This window comes from Rhinichthys klamathensis, unplaced genomic scaffold, assembly GCF_029890125.1.
Source record: "Rhinichthys klamathensis goyatoka isolate OS25496 unplaced genomic scaffold, OSU_Roscu_1.1 h1tg000196l_1, whole genome shotgun sequence".
NCBI lineage: Eukaryota > Metazoa > Chordata > Actinopteri > Cypriniformes > Leuciscidae > Rhinichthys > Rhinichthys klamathensis.
In genome coordinates this window covers 3,476,856-3,493,524 of record NW_026606722.1, presented here as the reverse complement: position 1 = coordinate 3,493,524, position 16,669 = coordinate 3,476,856, and the positions used below count along the sequence as shown (strand labels likewise).

Here is a 16,669-nt window from a genome sequence, read left to right as displayed (position 1 = left end):
ACTTCTCTTCACCATCTTGCTATAACGCTCCTCCCTATGCGTGACGATATTGGTGTCATGTGCGGATTTGATCCTCTGGGCCACCGTAGTAGCCTGTCACAACCGGAAGTTTACGTTGATGAGTCTTGCAGTGACAGCCAGACGCAAGACTGAACAGGACAACCGCATTATTATTATTATTATTTTAATTATTTTATTATACGTGCAGGCATTTAATCGCATTGTATTAATGTAACACTTTGAGCATGGCCGCGGAGTTTTTAGTGATGTTGTATGAGTATTCTCCTCTCTTTTACATTAGTGTCATATCAGTATGTTTCATCATCACAGTAGCTGCTGTGTTGGGCTGGTAAGTCAATGTTGATCTGGATATTATGAGCATTTTAGGCCAGTGTTGTGAACTATGTGGGATGTTGATTTCTCTCTGAGTCTGAATTGTGCATCTCCAGTGAGTTAGTTCCTTTATGAAAGCAGAAGTTGCACTCTTAATCTTTGTCTCACTAACTTTAGTATCTCCTGTCAAGGTTTGGATTTGATGTTCCCGTCATTTTACGCAGTTCAGATGAGACTGAATCTTTAATTCCTGTGCCTGAGAGGAAGATGGTGCAGGTGACCAATCCCTTCGCTTTGGAGATGGACTCTCCGGCTGGGACAGTAACTGGTGAGAGTCAACTCAACAATGTTCAATCGATTTAAAATGAGTCAAAGGTAGTCCATAAGTGTGTGTGTGTGTGTGTGTGTGTGTGTGTTGTGGTTGTGTCAGAGGGTGTGAGCTTGCGGCCGTATTGCCTTGAAGACTGTGTCCTCAGCTGTTTCTGGGGCTGTGGGGTCCCGGCGCTCCAGGCGGCCCTTCAGAGTCACCAGCGTGGGCTCCGGCTCGACACACCAGAGCGGTTTCAAGAGGCTCTGCAGTTAAGCTATCTTCACCACCAAAGCTTCAAGTATCCTTTTAATTTAACTCTTATAGTGGTAATAGCTCTGTAATAACATTCCACATCGTCCTTCCACCAGATCCATATGTGAAAATTGAGGTAAGCTGTGCCACTTTTTACTTGAGCTGTACAGAACATATCTAAATCTATTTCAGGATGTGTGTGCCATCAACTAAAAATGAACAAATTGCATGAAAGGGCTATAAAAATGACTTTTAGATACAGAACTTGCCTCACATTAAGGGTAGACTTATGTCATCATGATCGATGCACATAACTGCATATAATATACATAAATTAGTTAAATCTGTATTATCATCATGATGATTTACTTAATGATTAGTTCAATCATTTCCGCAGCAATATCATGGACTTGTTAAATATCACTGTAGAAATATATGCCTATATCATGAAACATAATGTTGTTGCCTTAGTAAAAAATGTAGTCTTTTAAGTGGATTCTTCAATGTTCCACTTAAAGGGATCGTTCACCCAAAAATCACCAACATTCTTCAAAATATTTCATTTTGTGTTCATCAGAAGAAAGAAACTCATACAGGTTTAGAACAACATGAGGGTGAGTAAATGAAGACAACATTTTAACTTTGGGGTGAACTGTCCCTTTAAGTGGAACATTGAGTGATCATTTTCACAGACAATAATAATATTCGATTTACCTGCTTTAAAAAAAAACGTTCCAGTAAACACTGCTAGGGATTAGAAGTGAAAAGGGATGCATTCTTAGTGCATTCCAGTGATTATTAATGGCACATATCAGGAATAAATCAGGATAGCATACCACAAATGTGCAGTAAATGTTTTTTTTTTTTTTTCATACTGATTCAGCGAATATAAAGGGAAAAAAATGAATAGTCAGAAAATAATCCATTGACTGAAAAGAGCTCTTGCTATAGATATTTTTGTTATTATACCATGTCACATTAAAATACCAAGCTTTACGCGATTTTCCTGACGTCTGAAAATAGAACATGAAGGAAATTGTACAGCTCATTGAGTCAAACTGACGGATAATTATTATTTGTGGAGCATCAGTATGATTTGAAATGTGAATGAAGTGGTTTTGAATTTGTAGTAAGGCCCTGTCCCAAATGGCACACTTCCACAGAAGACCACAAGTGTTTAGGGTGCCATTTGGGACAGGGCCTAATAATGCAGCTGTATAGTGTGCCTTCCTGAAGAAGAGTCACGTGACAAACAGATCTTACACCACTCCCACTTTATAAATTCATAGATGGAACACAATGGCATGTTTTGTCCTTAACATAATACAAGTATACAGAAAGAAGAAAAAGTCGAATACTTCACCCAGATGCTACCAGATCTCGGAGTAACCGATTTTGGGTTGCTCCCCCGGGACCGATACCCTTTGGTAGCTGTGCTGACACTGGCCAGTACGGAAACCAGGGACGACTACAATATCGTAAGCAGCAGAGAGTCTTTCATTATCAGATTTGTTTGATGGGAACAGGTGCAGTCTGTTTATAGCCGGTTGTTTTCTAGGTGGCCAGTGTGACAGTCCTCCATGTTCCTGATGTCAAATACAGACTCTCTGCCAGAATCTTGTTCCAGTATCTTCTCACGGCGCATGGGAACTTTTATGATCTGAAGGTATGAACTACCAGTCAAAAGTTTTGGATCGCTAAGATTTGTAGATGTTTTTAAAAGAGGTCTCTTCTGCTCACCAAGGCTGCATTTGTTAAATAAATAAATAAAACAGTAATATTGTTAAATATTTTGCCAATTTAAAATAATTTTTTTCTATTTTAATATATTTTAAAATGTAATTTATTCCTCTGATCAAAGCTGAATTTTCAGTGTCAATGTCACATGATCCTTCAGAAATCATTCGGATTTGATGCTCAAAAAACATTATTATTATTATTATTATTATCAATGTTGAAAACAGTGTATTCTTTGATGAATAGAAAGTTTAAAAGAAAAGCTTTTTTTTTAATAGTATCTTTTGATCACAGGAATAAATAACATTTTACAATATATTCACATAGAAAACAGCTATTATAAATTGTAATAATATTTCACAATATTACTGTTGTTTTTTGTATTTTTAATCAAATAAATGCAGCCTTGGTGAGCAGAAGAGACCTCTTTTAAAAACATTAAAATATTACCGATCCTAAACTTTTGACTGGTAGTGTATTTACATTGTCTTTTTTTTTTTTACTGTTCTTGGCAGAGTCATGTTTTGTATGCTCATTTTGATCACATTTAACCTTCATCACCTAGCGTCCCTGAAGCAAAATGGCTGTACCGTTAATTAAGTTAGCGTTAATTTTGTCTCGTGTGCTTAAAACTTGTTCCTTTTTTCACAGCCTCTCTTCATGTCAGCAGACAACAGCAACTTGTCTGAATCCACAGAGCCTTCGACTAGCACTCAAGACGCTGAGCCGCAACCTGAGACGCCATGTGCGAAGGGGGAGGAGTCTGATTCAGAGGGGGAGTGGCCTGATACTCAAGGCAAGGACTGTGTGGTGTGTCAAAATGCACCGACAAACAGAGTGCTTCTGCCGTGCCGACATGCATGCGTATGCGACGGCTGCGTGTGCCGCTTCCAGCACTGTCCGATCTGCAGAGCTTTTGTCCTTGAATCCTTTGCGCTGTCAAACCGACCAGATCATGATATTGAAGAGGACGACTTAATGGAAGACTAAAGCTATTTAAAGTCAGTATTAAAAGGCAAGCCGTTGCTGGAAAGGCTAAACCTGAAAAGGAACCATTGTAGCATCTGCAAGGTTAAGAGATGCAGGCAGCTGACCTTTACCCCCACATATGGACACTTCTAGAATTGTTTCAATTTTAGGCTTTTGAAGTTGGATGTGCTTGTAAAATGTGTTTAATATAGAGCTTTTAAGTTGAATAGGATATTTATTTATTTTTTCAATATATTGGTTGAACTAACAAATACATGATTCAGAATGACTCGTTGTGGAGTTTTTCTTGTGGAGATTGAAGAACAGCGATACTGTGGAAAAACCATGGGAGTATATTTTATTATTTCTTTCTTTTATCATTGACTTTAATTATGCGGAAGAAAGCAGGCCAGGCACACATTTTATATAACTGATCACACAGAATTATAAAGAGCCGTATCATTTTTCAGGTCTACATACTCGGCCAACAGGTAAAGATTTGTATTAAATTGGGGCTAAACAATGGATTAACTGAACAACTGAAGTCACTTGATGGTAGCAATGGAAATGTTTTCAAATGTTGACACAAAATCTATTGCAGTAACTTTAACAAAAAAAGTGTTGTGTCCATGGACAGTGTTGATATCTGACTAACCCCTCACGTTTATACTTTGCACAAAAATGTGGTTTTATACAGGTTTGTAGTCCAGTTTGGACTCCAGCTTCTTGGAGTCTGCCACCTTTCTCACAGCTTTCATGAAATCCTCCTGAGTCACATAATCGTGGTCGGCACGAATGGCAAACATACCTGTGGGACAAAGAGGAGGAGGAGGTCATACACTGGAGAAACTCAATCAAAAGTTCAAGGTTAGCATTACACCATAAGACCCAAAAAACACCTCTCCACTAACAGCTGTTAAAAAACAAAAGTTGACATGCAACATAAAATTCAAAATGGTTTCATTGTTTTTTTTGTCCACATTTCTATGGACAAAATCATCTGAAAAATATTGGAGGACTGCTGCAGAAGTGCATGACCCAAGTTGTCATAAACCTAAGAATGCTTCTAAAGCGCTTCAAACTAACTCGTAAGCATTTGACACAGCTCGCCCTATCAGGTGCTCTAGCGTTTGAGACATTTTCCCCAGCGCATAACTTGCATTTGACCGTTTCTCTGTAAATGTTAGAAAGTCAAGAAAGCGACTGTTAAACTTCACAGACAGTGCATTTAGTTGGTGCTTTTGTTTTTCTTTAACATTGGGAAAGTTTTAGAATGTAATGTTTTTATATTTTAACCCATTTCACACAAATTACAGTACGATAATTCACAACCCTTTTTAATAGCCTTCGATTTACACATTAAGGATTTTCACACTTGAAATAGTTAACCCTGGGTCATTCTATACCCAGGCAAACAGAATCCTGGGTTATCTTGCTTCACGTTGCTCAATTTACCCAGGTTAACAATTAATTCTGAGCTTTCATAAGATGTCGTTTCACACTGTACATTCCTAAACCTTGTGTTTAACGTCCTTATTTGCATATATGCGGTGTCACTGATTGGACAAATGCCACCCGCAAATTGTTTTCACAAAGGCTCTAGCATTTGGCATCCTTGAATTATATATTGCAGACGGTCCTGTTGAGTTTATCCTAAATGTATATATAATGAAACTGTCTCCTCTTCACTCAAGTAGTCACATTTTCGGTTACTATTTGACATTTTCCGGAGCAGGGTTTCATAACCCTGGGTAAAAAGCGATGCAAACCCGCTACTAAATTACAAGAGTTAAAAGTGGGGTTTAGAATGACGATAACCCTGGGTTAAACAGTGAAAAGACCTATTTTTTTTTAGGGCAACATTGGGCAGGATGTAGAAAAAACATTTTAAAATAAGAAAAAACCTGAAAATGAGGCGTTTAAACGAAACTAAAACACAGAAAAAGTATGCATTTTGGCCATTAATTTACACAACAACAGCGTTTTGGGAACCTGAAAACAGGTTTCAAAGTACAAGTTTGTGCATATGATACAATTAACACTTAGCAAAATAATTGTTCATTGCAGCTCTAATTATATTAGCTTGGTGGACTTTTTTTTTTTAAATCAACAGATCGTTCCTGTTCCCTAATATGACTGGATTTTGTCTTAGTTTGTATATACATGATAGATCATGGCAAATATAATGTTTCTTTAAAACAAACTGTCGATGTGACATTTCCTACCAGCTTCAGTGCACACATTCCTCAGATCTGCTCCATTGAAACCGTCTGAAAGCTTGACGATGGCTTCATAATCTGGAGACAAAAGGGAAATGTGATGAGAGAGGAAAAGGAAATACTCCCAAGAAAAAGGCACAGCTGAAAAAAAAAAAAAAAAGAGACCGGAAAGTCATGGGGGCGCACCTATTTCTCCATGCTTGGTGATGGGCCCAGAGTGGATCTTCAGGATGTCCAGTCGAGCCTGTTCATTGGGCAACTCAATGTCTGTACGGTGGGGAAAGAAAAGTTTAAGTTTCCAAGTACAGTCACAGAATGTGTAAAGAGGGAGGATACTGAAACACAAACGTACGAATCTTTCTGTCCAGTCGGCCAGGACGCAGTAGCGCAGGGTCTAAAGTGTCCGGCCGGTTAGTGGCCATGATCATCTTGACTCTATGCAGAGTATCAAATCCATCCATCTGATTCAACAGCTGATATAGAGACACAAATATTTAAGCATGCAATCAACGTGGTTTTTATCATGTACATTTTGATATGCAGGAAGGTCTTCAATTAAATTAGTTAAAAGTTTATTCAATAAAGAAACAAATCCAATTGACAAATTTTGAAACCTCCATAAGTGTTCTTTGGATCTCTCTATCTGCAGACGTTCCTTCAGAAAACCGACGTCCACCTTCAAAAACAAAGCGTGTGTTAATATAAATTCAGAACAACTGCACAATTCCCATGGCTTGAATACAATGTGGAGAAGAGCATTACCAATAGCGTCGATCTCGTCCATGAAGATAATGCAGGGCTGATGGTCTCTGGCATAGTTGAACATCTCTCTGATGAGTCTGGCGCTCTCACCAATGTACTTGTCAACAATGGAGCTGGACACGACCTGATAAACAGCATGTTTTATTCAACACTATGACCATACAGTTGCCCACTAACAACCATAACAGATGACTTGAGTCAAGTTAAACTCCAGCTAAATAGTTCATTTACTGCCTCTAAACCAACATACCTTCAGGAAGTTGCAGTCCAGCTGACTGGCCACAGCTCTGGCAAGAAGGGTCTTTCCAGTGCCTTTAAAAAAATAATAATAATAATACTATTTTTGTTAAAACACCACATTTGTTTCATATTTGCACATCTCAATAACAAGTAAGTGTCCACCAAACCACAGCAGGGTGACTGACCTGGAGGTCCGTACAGGAGGCAGCCCTTGGGAGGGATGATGCCCACTCTCTGGAACAGCTCAGGATTGGTCAGAGGAAGCTCAATTACCTACAACAGAGAATCCATTATTAAAACCGTTCAACAAGTTCAGTATAGTCCAAAGCTGCATTTATGCTGTAATGCACAGATCCAGCCTTTAAACACTGTTTTACATTCAGACATACGAGTGTTTAAACTCACGTCAGATGACTGGGTTACAGATTTATACCTGATTTTGATGCATATGAAAATGGTCTAACAAAATTATTTTATATGTTCTTCCTATTTAAACACCTAATGAGCCGATTTGCACTCGATTATCAGCAAAAAGATTATAAGAATATAAATTCTTAGTTAAAACGTTTGGTTTTGTTTTTAAAGAAATTAATTCTTTTGTTCAGCAACGATCAAAAGTGAGTGAAAATTTTAGGAAAAAGAAATCTAATTCAAATAATTGTTCTTTTGAACTCTATTCAAAGAATATGTATAACATAGTATGATATAAAATATATAGTTTTTGTGAAACATCACAACTGTTATAATAATAATAATAATGTTTCTCGAGCAGCAAATCAGCATATAATATTATTTGAATGATTTCTGAAGGAGAAAGTGACACTGATGGCAAAGCTGAATTTTCAGCATCATTATTCTAGTCTGCACAGGAATAAATTAAATTTTTAAAAGATTAGTGCTGTCAAACGATTAAAATATTTAATCACGATTAATCGCATTAATGTCATAGTTAACTCCCGATTAATCGCACATTTTTATCTATTGTCTAAATGTCTCTTGATTTCTTTTTGTCCCATTATTTTTTCTCATTTTAATGCTCTTATCAACATGGAAAAGTGGATCGGCTTGCTTTGTGCAAATGTTTTTTATTGAAAACAACATTGGCATATACTGTGTTCAATTTCACACTAACATTCTCACTTGGAGCAAATAATCTCTCACACAATGTAACACTGTCCGTCAATAAAAGGGTGAAAGAAATACTGACGAGGTCCTGATAATGACGAGGGGGCGGAGAATTCGCATCAGCTGTGTGTGTGTGTGTGTGTGTGTGCTTGGCCATCAAGTGGTATTTCAGACTGGACGTGCTGCGATGATGATAGCTCAGTTCACAACGACAAAACACACAGATCACTTTGGTCTTGTCAATGGAACCTTTTGTCAACTTTTTAAAAGTGAACTTTCCATTCAGAATCTTATTGGCATCCATTTCGGCGTCTCGCGCTCGTCATCCACTCAAAACGTAACGTTAACCAACTATTTGGGCGGCTCGCAAGCCCAAACAAGTTTGTGCGGCGTCGTGCCTGTTGTTTTGTTTCCGGTCTAGCTAGATCCGCTTGCGCTTTCAAAACGTCCTCGCGTGGCGCAAGCCATTGAAATGAATGGGTTTCATAGCGTAGCGCCCCGCATGCCGCGTCCTGTTGCAAAAGCATGTGAAAAAAACGACAAAGTTTGCTAGGCCAAAAAGACCGTTAATCGCGCGATAAAAAAAATTAACACCGTTAAAATGGGTTTGCGTTAACGCCGTTTAATAACGCGTTTAACTGACAGCCCTAAAAAAAAAATATTAAAATAAAAACAGTTATTTTAAAATGTATTATTATTTCACAATATCACTGTTTTTACTGTATTGTTGATCAAATAAATGCAGCCTTGGTGAACATTTCATCAGATGACAATGATATATCAGCGTCTTGCTGACCTCTCTCAGCTCACGGATTTGCTCGGACAATCCACCGATCTCGGAGTAAGAAACGCTGCCAGGGTCTTCATGGGACATGTTGTACACTAGAGGATCCACCTCCCGAGGCAAATACCTTTAAAAAAAAAAAAAAAAAGGATTTAGAAAACAGAGTTCTGGTCAAACGTACCAGCTGAATATTAAATATAATATTTCATATACACAAATAAACCTAGACTGGCAGCTAAGAGCACAAGCAGAGTCTGAACCTCTTACCTCATGATAGTGAGAGTCGTCATGTCCAGAGCCACTCTAGTGCCTGGTTTAAGCTTGCTTTTATCCAGCTAAAACAACAACATGACCAGATAAGATAAAGGACATGAGCTTTGACCATTAAAATAAGCATTTAAATATCATCTTTCCTATGACATATTATTGGGAGATATATATTGACTATGTAAGTAGTCTGCTATACTGTTATAAGTGTATAACAGATTTACAAGCTATCAGAATTTCAACTTTCTTTTTGGCTATATAAATGTTATCAACTGCAGCAAATTGCATATTTTTGGGACTGAGTAGAGTGTAAACTTCATATAGAGAATGGGAATGTGAAGTCAGCCACGCAATGCAGTCTGGGACTTTAGGACACAGACAAGAAAAGGACATGAGACATAGTGGAGGTAGATGTTAAAATGTATACTATACAGTTAAAACATTAGAATGGTGAACGCTTGCCGTCTTATGAAAAGACATAGCATAGTAGTTCATTGGCTTTATAATTTGTATTTATATATTTACTATGTATTACAGATTCATTAGAGAATGCCATGTGATTAAAATTTAAAAAATAAAGTTATTTGGTCTTGTGTGCGGCAGCCATATGATTTCTGTATGAAATGTGATGAATACGGGCAGTGTCTTGGCCACACGACTGAGTGCTCGAATGTACATAAGAGATTCAAATATTAGTTAGTTTATTTTGTGCGAGTGTAAGCGGTTCATAAAAAGTTAACATAAGTGCAGTTGTTTTTCTCTGGTGATTTGTAAGTTGTCCTCATTGTATGCCACCGAATGGTTCCTAAAATATGGCATCCACTACCCAGAATGCAATGCACAATGACATAGATTCCCATTTTCTATACTCCTATCCCATACTATTTGAGCCATAAAATCCAGATACATAAAAAAAAAACTAATATATATACACCTTTTAAACTAATTGTGCCTGTGTGCTGTCAAATCGATTAATCGCATTAACATAAAAGTTTGTGTTTATATATATATGTGTGTGTGTGTGTGTGTGTGTATGTATGTACATGTGTGTGTCCATACATATATATATATATATATATATACACACACCAAAGTTCAATACTGTTCCATTTAAAAAAAAGAAAAAAATAAGTGTTCATTCATGTCAGACTCAGGCTTAATTATAAAGTACAATCAATACATTCACCTGTCTGCGACATCCAACAACATAGCGTGGGCCATTGGTTGCTTTGACAATAACTGCAAAAGAAGAAGAAATTAAGGAACAGAGCAACATTAGACTGACTATCAACTAACTGTTAAACCTGAATAAAGGTGTTCTGGACTTACATTTCTCCTCGGTCAGTTGTTTCAGCACCTCACCAACAATCTACAAAGACAATGAATTGATCAGACCATCAGAAAAGGAGATCTCCGGATCATTTCATGTTGGTATAATAAAACACTGCAGCAGATTTAGCTTCGACCTTACCTGTCCCACACTCTGTAAAGCTTTCAGGTCATTCTCAGACTTCTCATACTGTTTAGTGAGTTCCTTCAGCTGTTCTCTCACTGAAACGGGCCAATGAAGCGATATAAAGGGTTTATTTACATGTACAAACATGAGATCAAAGTTGCATCTGCTTCATGTAACGTTATCAGAGATGCTAAACGTCCATTGGTGAGTGTTTCCTCAAGGAGAATAACTGACAGAGAAATTACAATTTTTCTTTGTACAGGTTATTAAATATAGAAAGAACGCTTCAAAAGATGCTGTGTACATTAATTTAATATTGTGAATGATATCTGTCGGTAATTTTAGCTGTTACCATTAGCCGCTAATTCATTTCAGCACTGCATGACAAAGCGACTTACAGCACAGACTGTCGAAATAAAACAAACAACAGCCGGAGACGGTGTCAAACTGGTAAATAACAGTCTGACATGGACAGAAAGACATTTTACTCACACTCTTTGAGGCGTCCGTCAATCTCTTTATGCTCCAGTAATTTTTTCCTGTAGTCTTGTAAACCTTTCTCCCTGGTATCCGCCATGTTTCACTGCCGCTCCGCTCTGTCGCTTCTTCTTCGTGCTGTTTATCAGCGGTTGGCAAAAGTATGTGACGCGCATTACCGCCCCCTACTGGACGAACCGAGCGCCGGCAAACACCAACAAACACGTTTGTTGTTGTTGTTTTGTCAGATCAGGGCCGTCTATTATCGGAGTCTGTTGGTGCTGTTTGGGGTTTGTTTTCACCCGACTGACCATGTTCGCGTGTGTCAGTGTCTGTTGGGGCTGGGGGCAATGTGAACATGATAGTTATTTTTCATTAAATTCTAAATCCAACAGCCAACTTGTTTGTCTGTGTTTGACTGTGCAGTGTGAGTTGGCCTTTAACCCTTTCATCCATAGAGGTCACTACAGTGGACAGCTATTCAAAAACCATTTTCTTGCAATTACATGGGTTTTGATGGCTTAGTTGCACATCAACAGTGAACCCTGGTACATCCTATAAATTGTAATTTTTCCCCCCTCCAAACCAAGATGGCCAATGGCCAGTCAGAAATGCCAAATTGCTCCAGAATATCCACCCATTCCTTCTATCCTAGGAGACTCTTGCAGGTACAAAAAAAAAAAAAAAAAAAAAAATTGTAGCATCAAGCAATATCTATTTAGTCATATCACAGTTAAATTATCCAAGTATTGATTTTAGATTGGGAGAAAAGTCTGCTTAAGCATCTATCTGCTATAGTGGACCTCATGCATCATTTCAGCTACAATTCATACTATCACTGTGACGGTTGTTTTTGAAAATACTTAATCTGCAGTAACTTTGTTTTACTGTAAATAAATGTATGTGTTGTTAGAATGTAATTTGCATTGACATCAAAAAAGTAATGTGATTACATAATGTATGTGACTTGTAATGCATTACATTAGGCTACTCATTACATCAAAAAAAGTAGGATAATCTGATTACGTAATGCACGTTACTTGTAATGCATTACTTTATTTGTTACTTTGTTACTGTATTATGTTTAATACAGTCTCTTCACTTTAAACCATAAATGCATTCTGTCCACTCAAGATGAAAATATCTTTGAAAAATATGTGTAAAAAAAAAACAAAAAACATTTCAAATCTTTCATGCTCTAAGTACAATAAAAACACATAGAAAAAAAAATCCTGACTCAGGTTATCATAATTCATGAAAAGTTTAAAGTGACCATGAAATCAATATTCACAATTCTCATTTTTATGGAATATTGCAGTAGGGCTATATTTATCATAAATAAATTAATTACCAGTACACATCTTTTTTTTATTTTTTTTTATTTACGTGCCCTCATGGTATTTAATCAAAATAGCCTTTCAGCATCATCTTTTCTCTTCTCTGACTCTGATGATGTGTTTACTGGCATGAGGGCGGGACAACCTGTCACTCACATGAGATCGACCAATAGCAAACCACAACCATCCAATCAATTCTCGACTGACAAAATCAAGTCCCGCCCTTTACTAAACCGCAATCGATAAATTGTTGTGATCTCATTTTTGGAACCATTAAATGAGAGAATAATATAAAAATTAAAACATATAATCTTTTTACTCTATATGTTTTGTTACTTGAACCTTTATAAAGAACATATTTGGCATTGGGACTGTGGTATTATCAGTCACATGCAATACTGAAAGTAAAAGCTATCTTAAGAACATTTTTCCTTTTGCATTTTCTCTTTTTTGGAGTTTGAGGAATAAGCATGAATGCTGTCAATTTCATCTGTTTTCAGTTATTATCCTCCACAAATCACATGGCATAACCATGTATCCAATACTGGTTCTCCCCACTATAGTCAATTGTAGGACTTTGACAATTATTATTTTATTCTTTAACAAAGGACTTGGTCAAGTCAAATCAATTGTATTTGTAGTGAAAAATGCTAAAAATCAGCATACAAAAGTCTAGCTTTAAGTTAGTAGACTCGAGATTCTCATGAACATTGTCTGTGATAAATACCCTTGTGTCATCGACCCCTTTGCCTGTTCGATATGCAAACTGAAGTGGGTCCAACTGTGGGTCAATTACTTTAGTGATATAAGTTTTATTAGAGTTTTCTGTTGATTTGATAAAAAATTCAGCTGAAGATACACAAATAAATAAATAAAAATACATGTTTTGTATTAAGTTATTTAATGAGGAGTTTGGTGTATAACAATTAGTTGTCACCCAACAAAGTACATAGGTAAATAAAAATTTACCTAACAATTTTTACAAAACAATTGTTCCCTTTCAAGGCGGTCACTTTGACATTTACGTCGATGACGTAGTATGGGAACTCCTCCCCTTCTTCACTTCTGCTGAAATCTTATGGGCTAACGCCAGCTGGAGACAGCTGGCCAATTGACGCAAAATATGCAAATACTGACACGCCTGCTGGCAGTATAAATTGCATACGCACGTCAATTGCATCAGAATCCTTTTCTTCACGCTCAAATCGACGTGTGCTTCGAATTGGAAAATACTCTACAAGAACTCGCCATCGTCGAAGGTGCATCTAAGATACCTCACTGTCTTTGGCATCCGATGGCATCCATCTGCAACTTGTGCTCGGGGCCTATTGTGGCGCCCGACACCCACTTATTCTGCGTCGCCTGCATGGGCCTGGCCCACGCCGAGACGGCCCTGTCGGACGACCTCGTGTGCGCCCACTGCGCGGACATGCCAGTGCGCGCCCTTAAGGCCTGGAGAGAAACGGCTCGAGCAGCTGCAGGGATTGGGCCCACTGCCGCCAGCGAGCCGCTGGTGGGCCCACCCACCCCCAGGGAAAGGGAGCTCGACGCCGTCAGCTTCTCGGACGCTAGCTTCCGAGAGGCAGTATCAGCTCTCCACGCCATGGCTATTCTACAGGTGTTCCAGGCGAAGTTGCTTAAGTCCCTGGATGGCGTCTTCTCTGTTGACGCTGACGTCATCCGGGATCTCCGCTCAGCTACGGACCTTGCGCTGATGGCCACCAAACGCTCAGCGCAAGCCATCGGTCGCTCCATGGGTTTTCTGGTCGTCCTCCACAGACACCTGTGGCTGACGCTGTCTGATGTCAAGGATTCCGACCGGAAAACCTTGCTTAATGCTCCCATCACCCCAGCCGGTCTCTTTGGGAACGCGGTGGAGGCTGTCACGGAGCGTTTCTCGGAGACCCAGAAACGTGCTAAAGCCATGAGCCACGTGATCCCGCGTCGAGCGCCCCCGGCTCGTCAGCGTTCGCGCTCATCATCGGCTACCCGGAGCCAGCCCCAGAGCTCCGTGAGACAATCGGCGGCGCCTCGCACCGAGCCGGATGCTCGCGCTTCCCGGGGCAGACAGTGGCCGGGACCCGGGAGAAAGAGCCAGGGCCAGAGAAGGAGTCCACGCCGAGGGAAGGTCAGCGCGCCCCCCTCCGCGTCAAAGCCTTCTTCCTGACGGAGCGGCCAAGAGGAAGAAAGAGCGCGAAGGTGGACCGGCCTCCAAGCGCCGTGTTCTTATGCATCGTGTCCCTCATGTTCAGTTGAGCGACGATCGCATATGTGTGAATGTTGCTTGTTCCAAAAAATTAATAAAAGCATGTATCCCTTCACAAAAAGAGCTTTTTCTTCCTCTTACACCTCACATTGTGTCACCCGCCCTTTCACGAGACAGCGCAGGGTCACACTCGATGACTATAATGGCATCTCATGGGCACGAGATCGCCAGCACTACACTCAGCCCACTGCGAGCCGCACTCCCACCAGGGCTATCAGCCTCGCGGGAGTGCGGCTCCAGTCTAAACACTACACTGGGGGCGGCTATGACCGCAGTTCGAGTACGCACTCTGAGTCATTTTCTGGGTGCGTGGGAATCAATTCCGGGCATTTCACCGTGGGTGTTGGGCTTAATTCGACACGGGTATTCGCTTCAGTTCAGACGCAGACCACCCCGTTTCAACGGCGTGATCCCGTCATTAACTTTGCCCCAAAACGTTCCCGTTCTGAAACAGGAAGTTCTCAGTCTGCTCGAGAAAGGAGCGATAGAACCGGTTCCCCCGAACGAGAGGGAGAGCGGTTTCTACAGCCGCTACTTTGTGGTACCCAAGAGAGGGGGGGGGTCTCCGTCCGATCCTGGACCTGAGACCCATAAACCGAGCACTTCACAAGCGCGCGTTCAAAATGACAACGTTGAAGCAGATTCTGGCGCAAGTTCGTCCCGGGGATTGGTTCGCTTCAGTGGATTTAAAGGACGCGTACTTTCATATCCAGATAGCAGCGCGCCACAGGCGCTTTCTGAGGTTTGCGTTCGAGGGCACAGCTTATCAGTACTCAGTACTCCCGTTCGGATTGGCTCTCGCCCCCCGCACCTTTTCGAAGTGTGTGGACGCGGCGCTTTCTCCCCTCAGGTCGAGCGGAATGCGCATCCTAAATTATCTGGACGATTGGTTGATTCTAGCCCACTCGCGAGAGGTGCTAATCGGTCATGTGGAAATACTACTTCGTCACCTGGACTCGCTGGGGCTGCGTGTAAACGAACAGAAAAGCGTGTTCACACCGAGTCAGACCACAACATTTCTGGGAGTGTGCTTGAACTCAATAACGATGCGAGCCCATCTCTCTCAAGAGCGCATAAAGTCTCTGACATTGTCTCTGGACCGTTTCAGACCGGGCAGGTCTGTGCCACTAAAGGAATTTCAGAGGCTGTTAGGTCTGTTGGCGGCAGCCTCCCCAGTGTGTCATCTGGGGCTGTTGCATATGCGCCCTCTTCAAATCTGGTTGAAGCTCCGAGTCCCTCAGGGGGCGTGGTCGTCCGGACTCAGGCGCATCACGGTCACCGGCAGCTGCATTCGCACTTTGGTACCGTGGAAAAACCCAGCGTTATTCAGTTCAGGGGTTCCGATGGGCACCGTGGCGCATCGCACCGCAGTCTTGACGGATGCATCAACCTCAGGCTGGGGAGCAGTGTGCATGGGCGCGACTGCCTCAGGCTTATGGACGGAGTCGCAGCGAAAGTGGCATATAAACCGCTTGGAATTGATGGCGGTATCCTTGGCCCTCAAAGCCTTCCGGTCACAGTTAGAGCGTCAGCATGTACTGATTCGGACCGACAACACGTCGGTGGTCTCATACATAAATCGCCAGGGAGGCGTGCGCTCCAGACTCCTATTCGAGCAGGCGGCGAGTCTCCTGCTGTGGGCAGACCGGCACCTTCTATCCGTGAGAGCAGCGCATATTCCCGGTGTTTTGAATCGCGGAGCGGATATGCTCTCGAGGAATGGGATTCCTCATGGAGAGTGGAGGCTTCACCCGGGATCGGTGCAGATGATCTGGGATCGGTTCGGGAGGGCGGAAGTCGATCTGTTCGCCTCGAGCGAGAACACGCACTGCCAGGCGTTCTTCTCGCTGTCTCGTTCCCCCTTGGGACGGACGAACGACGCCTTGACTTCGCGCTGGCCGAGAGCCAGACTTTACACCTTTCCTCCGGTGAAGATTCTGCCTACAGTGTTATGCAAAATCAGGGAGGAGAAAGCGTCTGTGATTCTCGTAGCCCCGAACTGGCCGAATCAGCCCTGGTTCGCGGACATGATGGAATTACTAGTGGGCTCCCCGTGGGAAATTCCGCTCAGGAGAGACCTGTTATCGCAGGCGAACGGCACGGTATGGCACCCCAACCCCGGGCTGTGGAACCTT

At 41.1% G+C, this 16,669-nt stretch overlaps 2 protein-coding genes across 2 annotated transcripts; one reads left to right on the top strand and one right to left on the bottom strand.

The window, feature by feature from the left end:
* The first annotated feature begins 79 nt into the window (after positions 1 to 79).
* Positions 80 to 3,890, top strand: cgrrf1 (cell growth regulator with ring finger domain 1). The gene is made up of 6 exons (XM_056262712.1): positions 80 to 349; positions 525 to 661; positions 764 to 941; positions 2,226 to 2,373; positions 2,454 to 2,561; positions 3,284 to 3,890. The coding sequence occupies exons 1-6, from the start codon at positions 246 to 248 to the stop codon at positions 3,620 to 3,622; spliced, it is 1,014 nt and encodes a 337-aa protein (XP_056118687.1). The 5' UTR covers positions 80 to 245; the 3' UTR covers positions 3,623 to 3,890.
* Positions 3,891 to 3,933: 43 nt separating this feature from the next.
* Positions 3,934 to 11,095, bottom strand: psmc6 (proteasome 26S subunit, ATPase 6). The gene is made up of 14 exons (XM_056262711.1): positions 10,947 to 11,095; positions 10,470 to 10,549; positions 10,328 to 10,367; positions 10,185 to 10,237; positions 8,999 to 9,066; positions 8,744 to 8,858; positions 7,008 to 7,095; positions 6,833 to 6,894; positions 6,583 to 6,706; positions 6,435 to 6,496; positions 6,173 to 6,293; positions 6,007 to 6,087; positions 5,827 to 5,898; positions 3,934 to 4,409 (listed from the first exon to the last, which is right to left on the bottom strand). The coding sequence occupies exons 1-14, from the start codon at positions 11,029 to 11,031 to the stop codon at positions 4,291 to 4,293; spliced, it is 1,170 nt and encodes a 389-aa protein (XP_056118686.1). The 5' UTR covers positions 11,032 to 11,095; the 3' UTR covers positions 3,934 to 4,290.
* Between the last annotated feature and the right edge of the window lie 5,574 nt (positions 11,096 to 16,669).

Coding starts and splice junctions, on each gene's coding strand:
- cgrrf1 (XM_056262712.1), top strand. CDS start 246: ATGGCCGCGGAGTTTTTAGTGATGTTGTATGAGTATTCTCCTCTCTTT. Junction 350..524: donor GTAGCTGCTGTGTTGGGCTG/GTAAGTCAATGT, acceptor TCTCCTGTCAAG/GTTTGGATTTGATGTTCCCG. Junction 662..763: donor TCCGGCTGGGACAGTAACTG/GTGAGAGTCAAC, acceptor TGGTTGTGTCAG/AGGGTGTGAGCTTGCGGCCG.
- psmc6 (XM_056262711.1), bottom strand. CDS start 11,031: ATGGCGGATACCAGGGAGAAAGGTTTACAAGACTACAGGAAAAAATTA. Junction 8,859..8,998: donor ACGACTCTCACTATCATGAG/GTAAGAGGTTCA, acceptor TTTTTTTTAAAG/GTATTTGCCTCGGGAGGTGG. Junction 6,895..7,007: donor CCTCCTGTACGGACCTCCAG/GTCAGTCACCCT, acceptor ATTTTTTTAAAG/GCACTGGAAAGACCCTTCTT.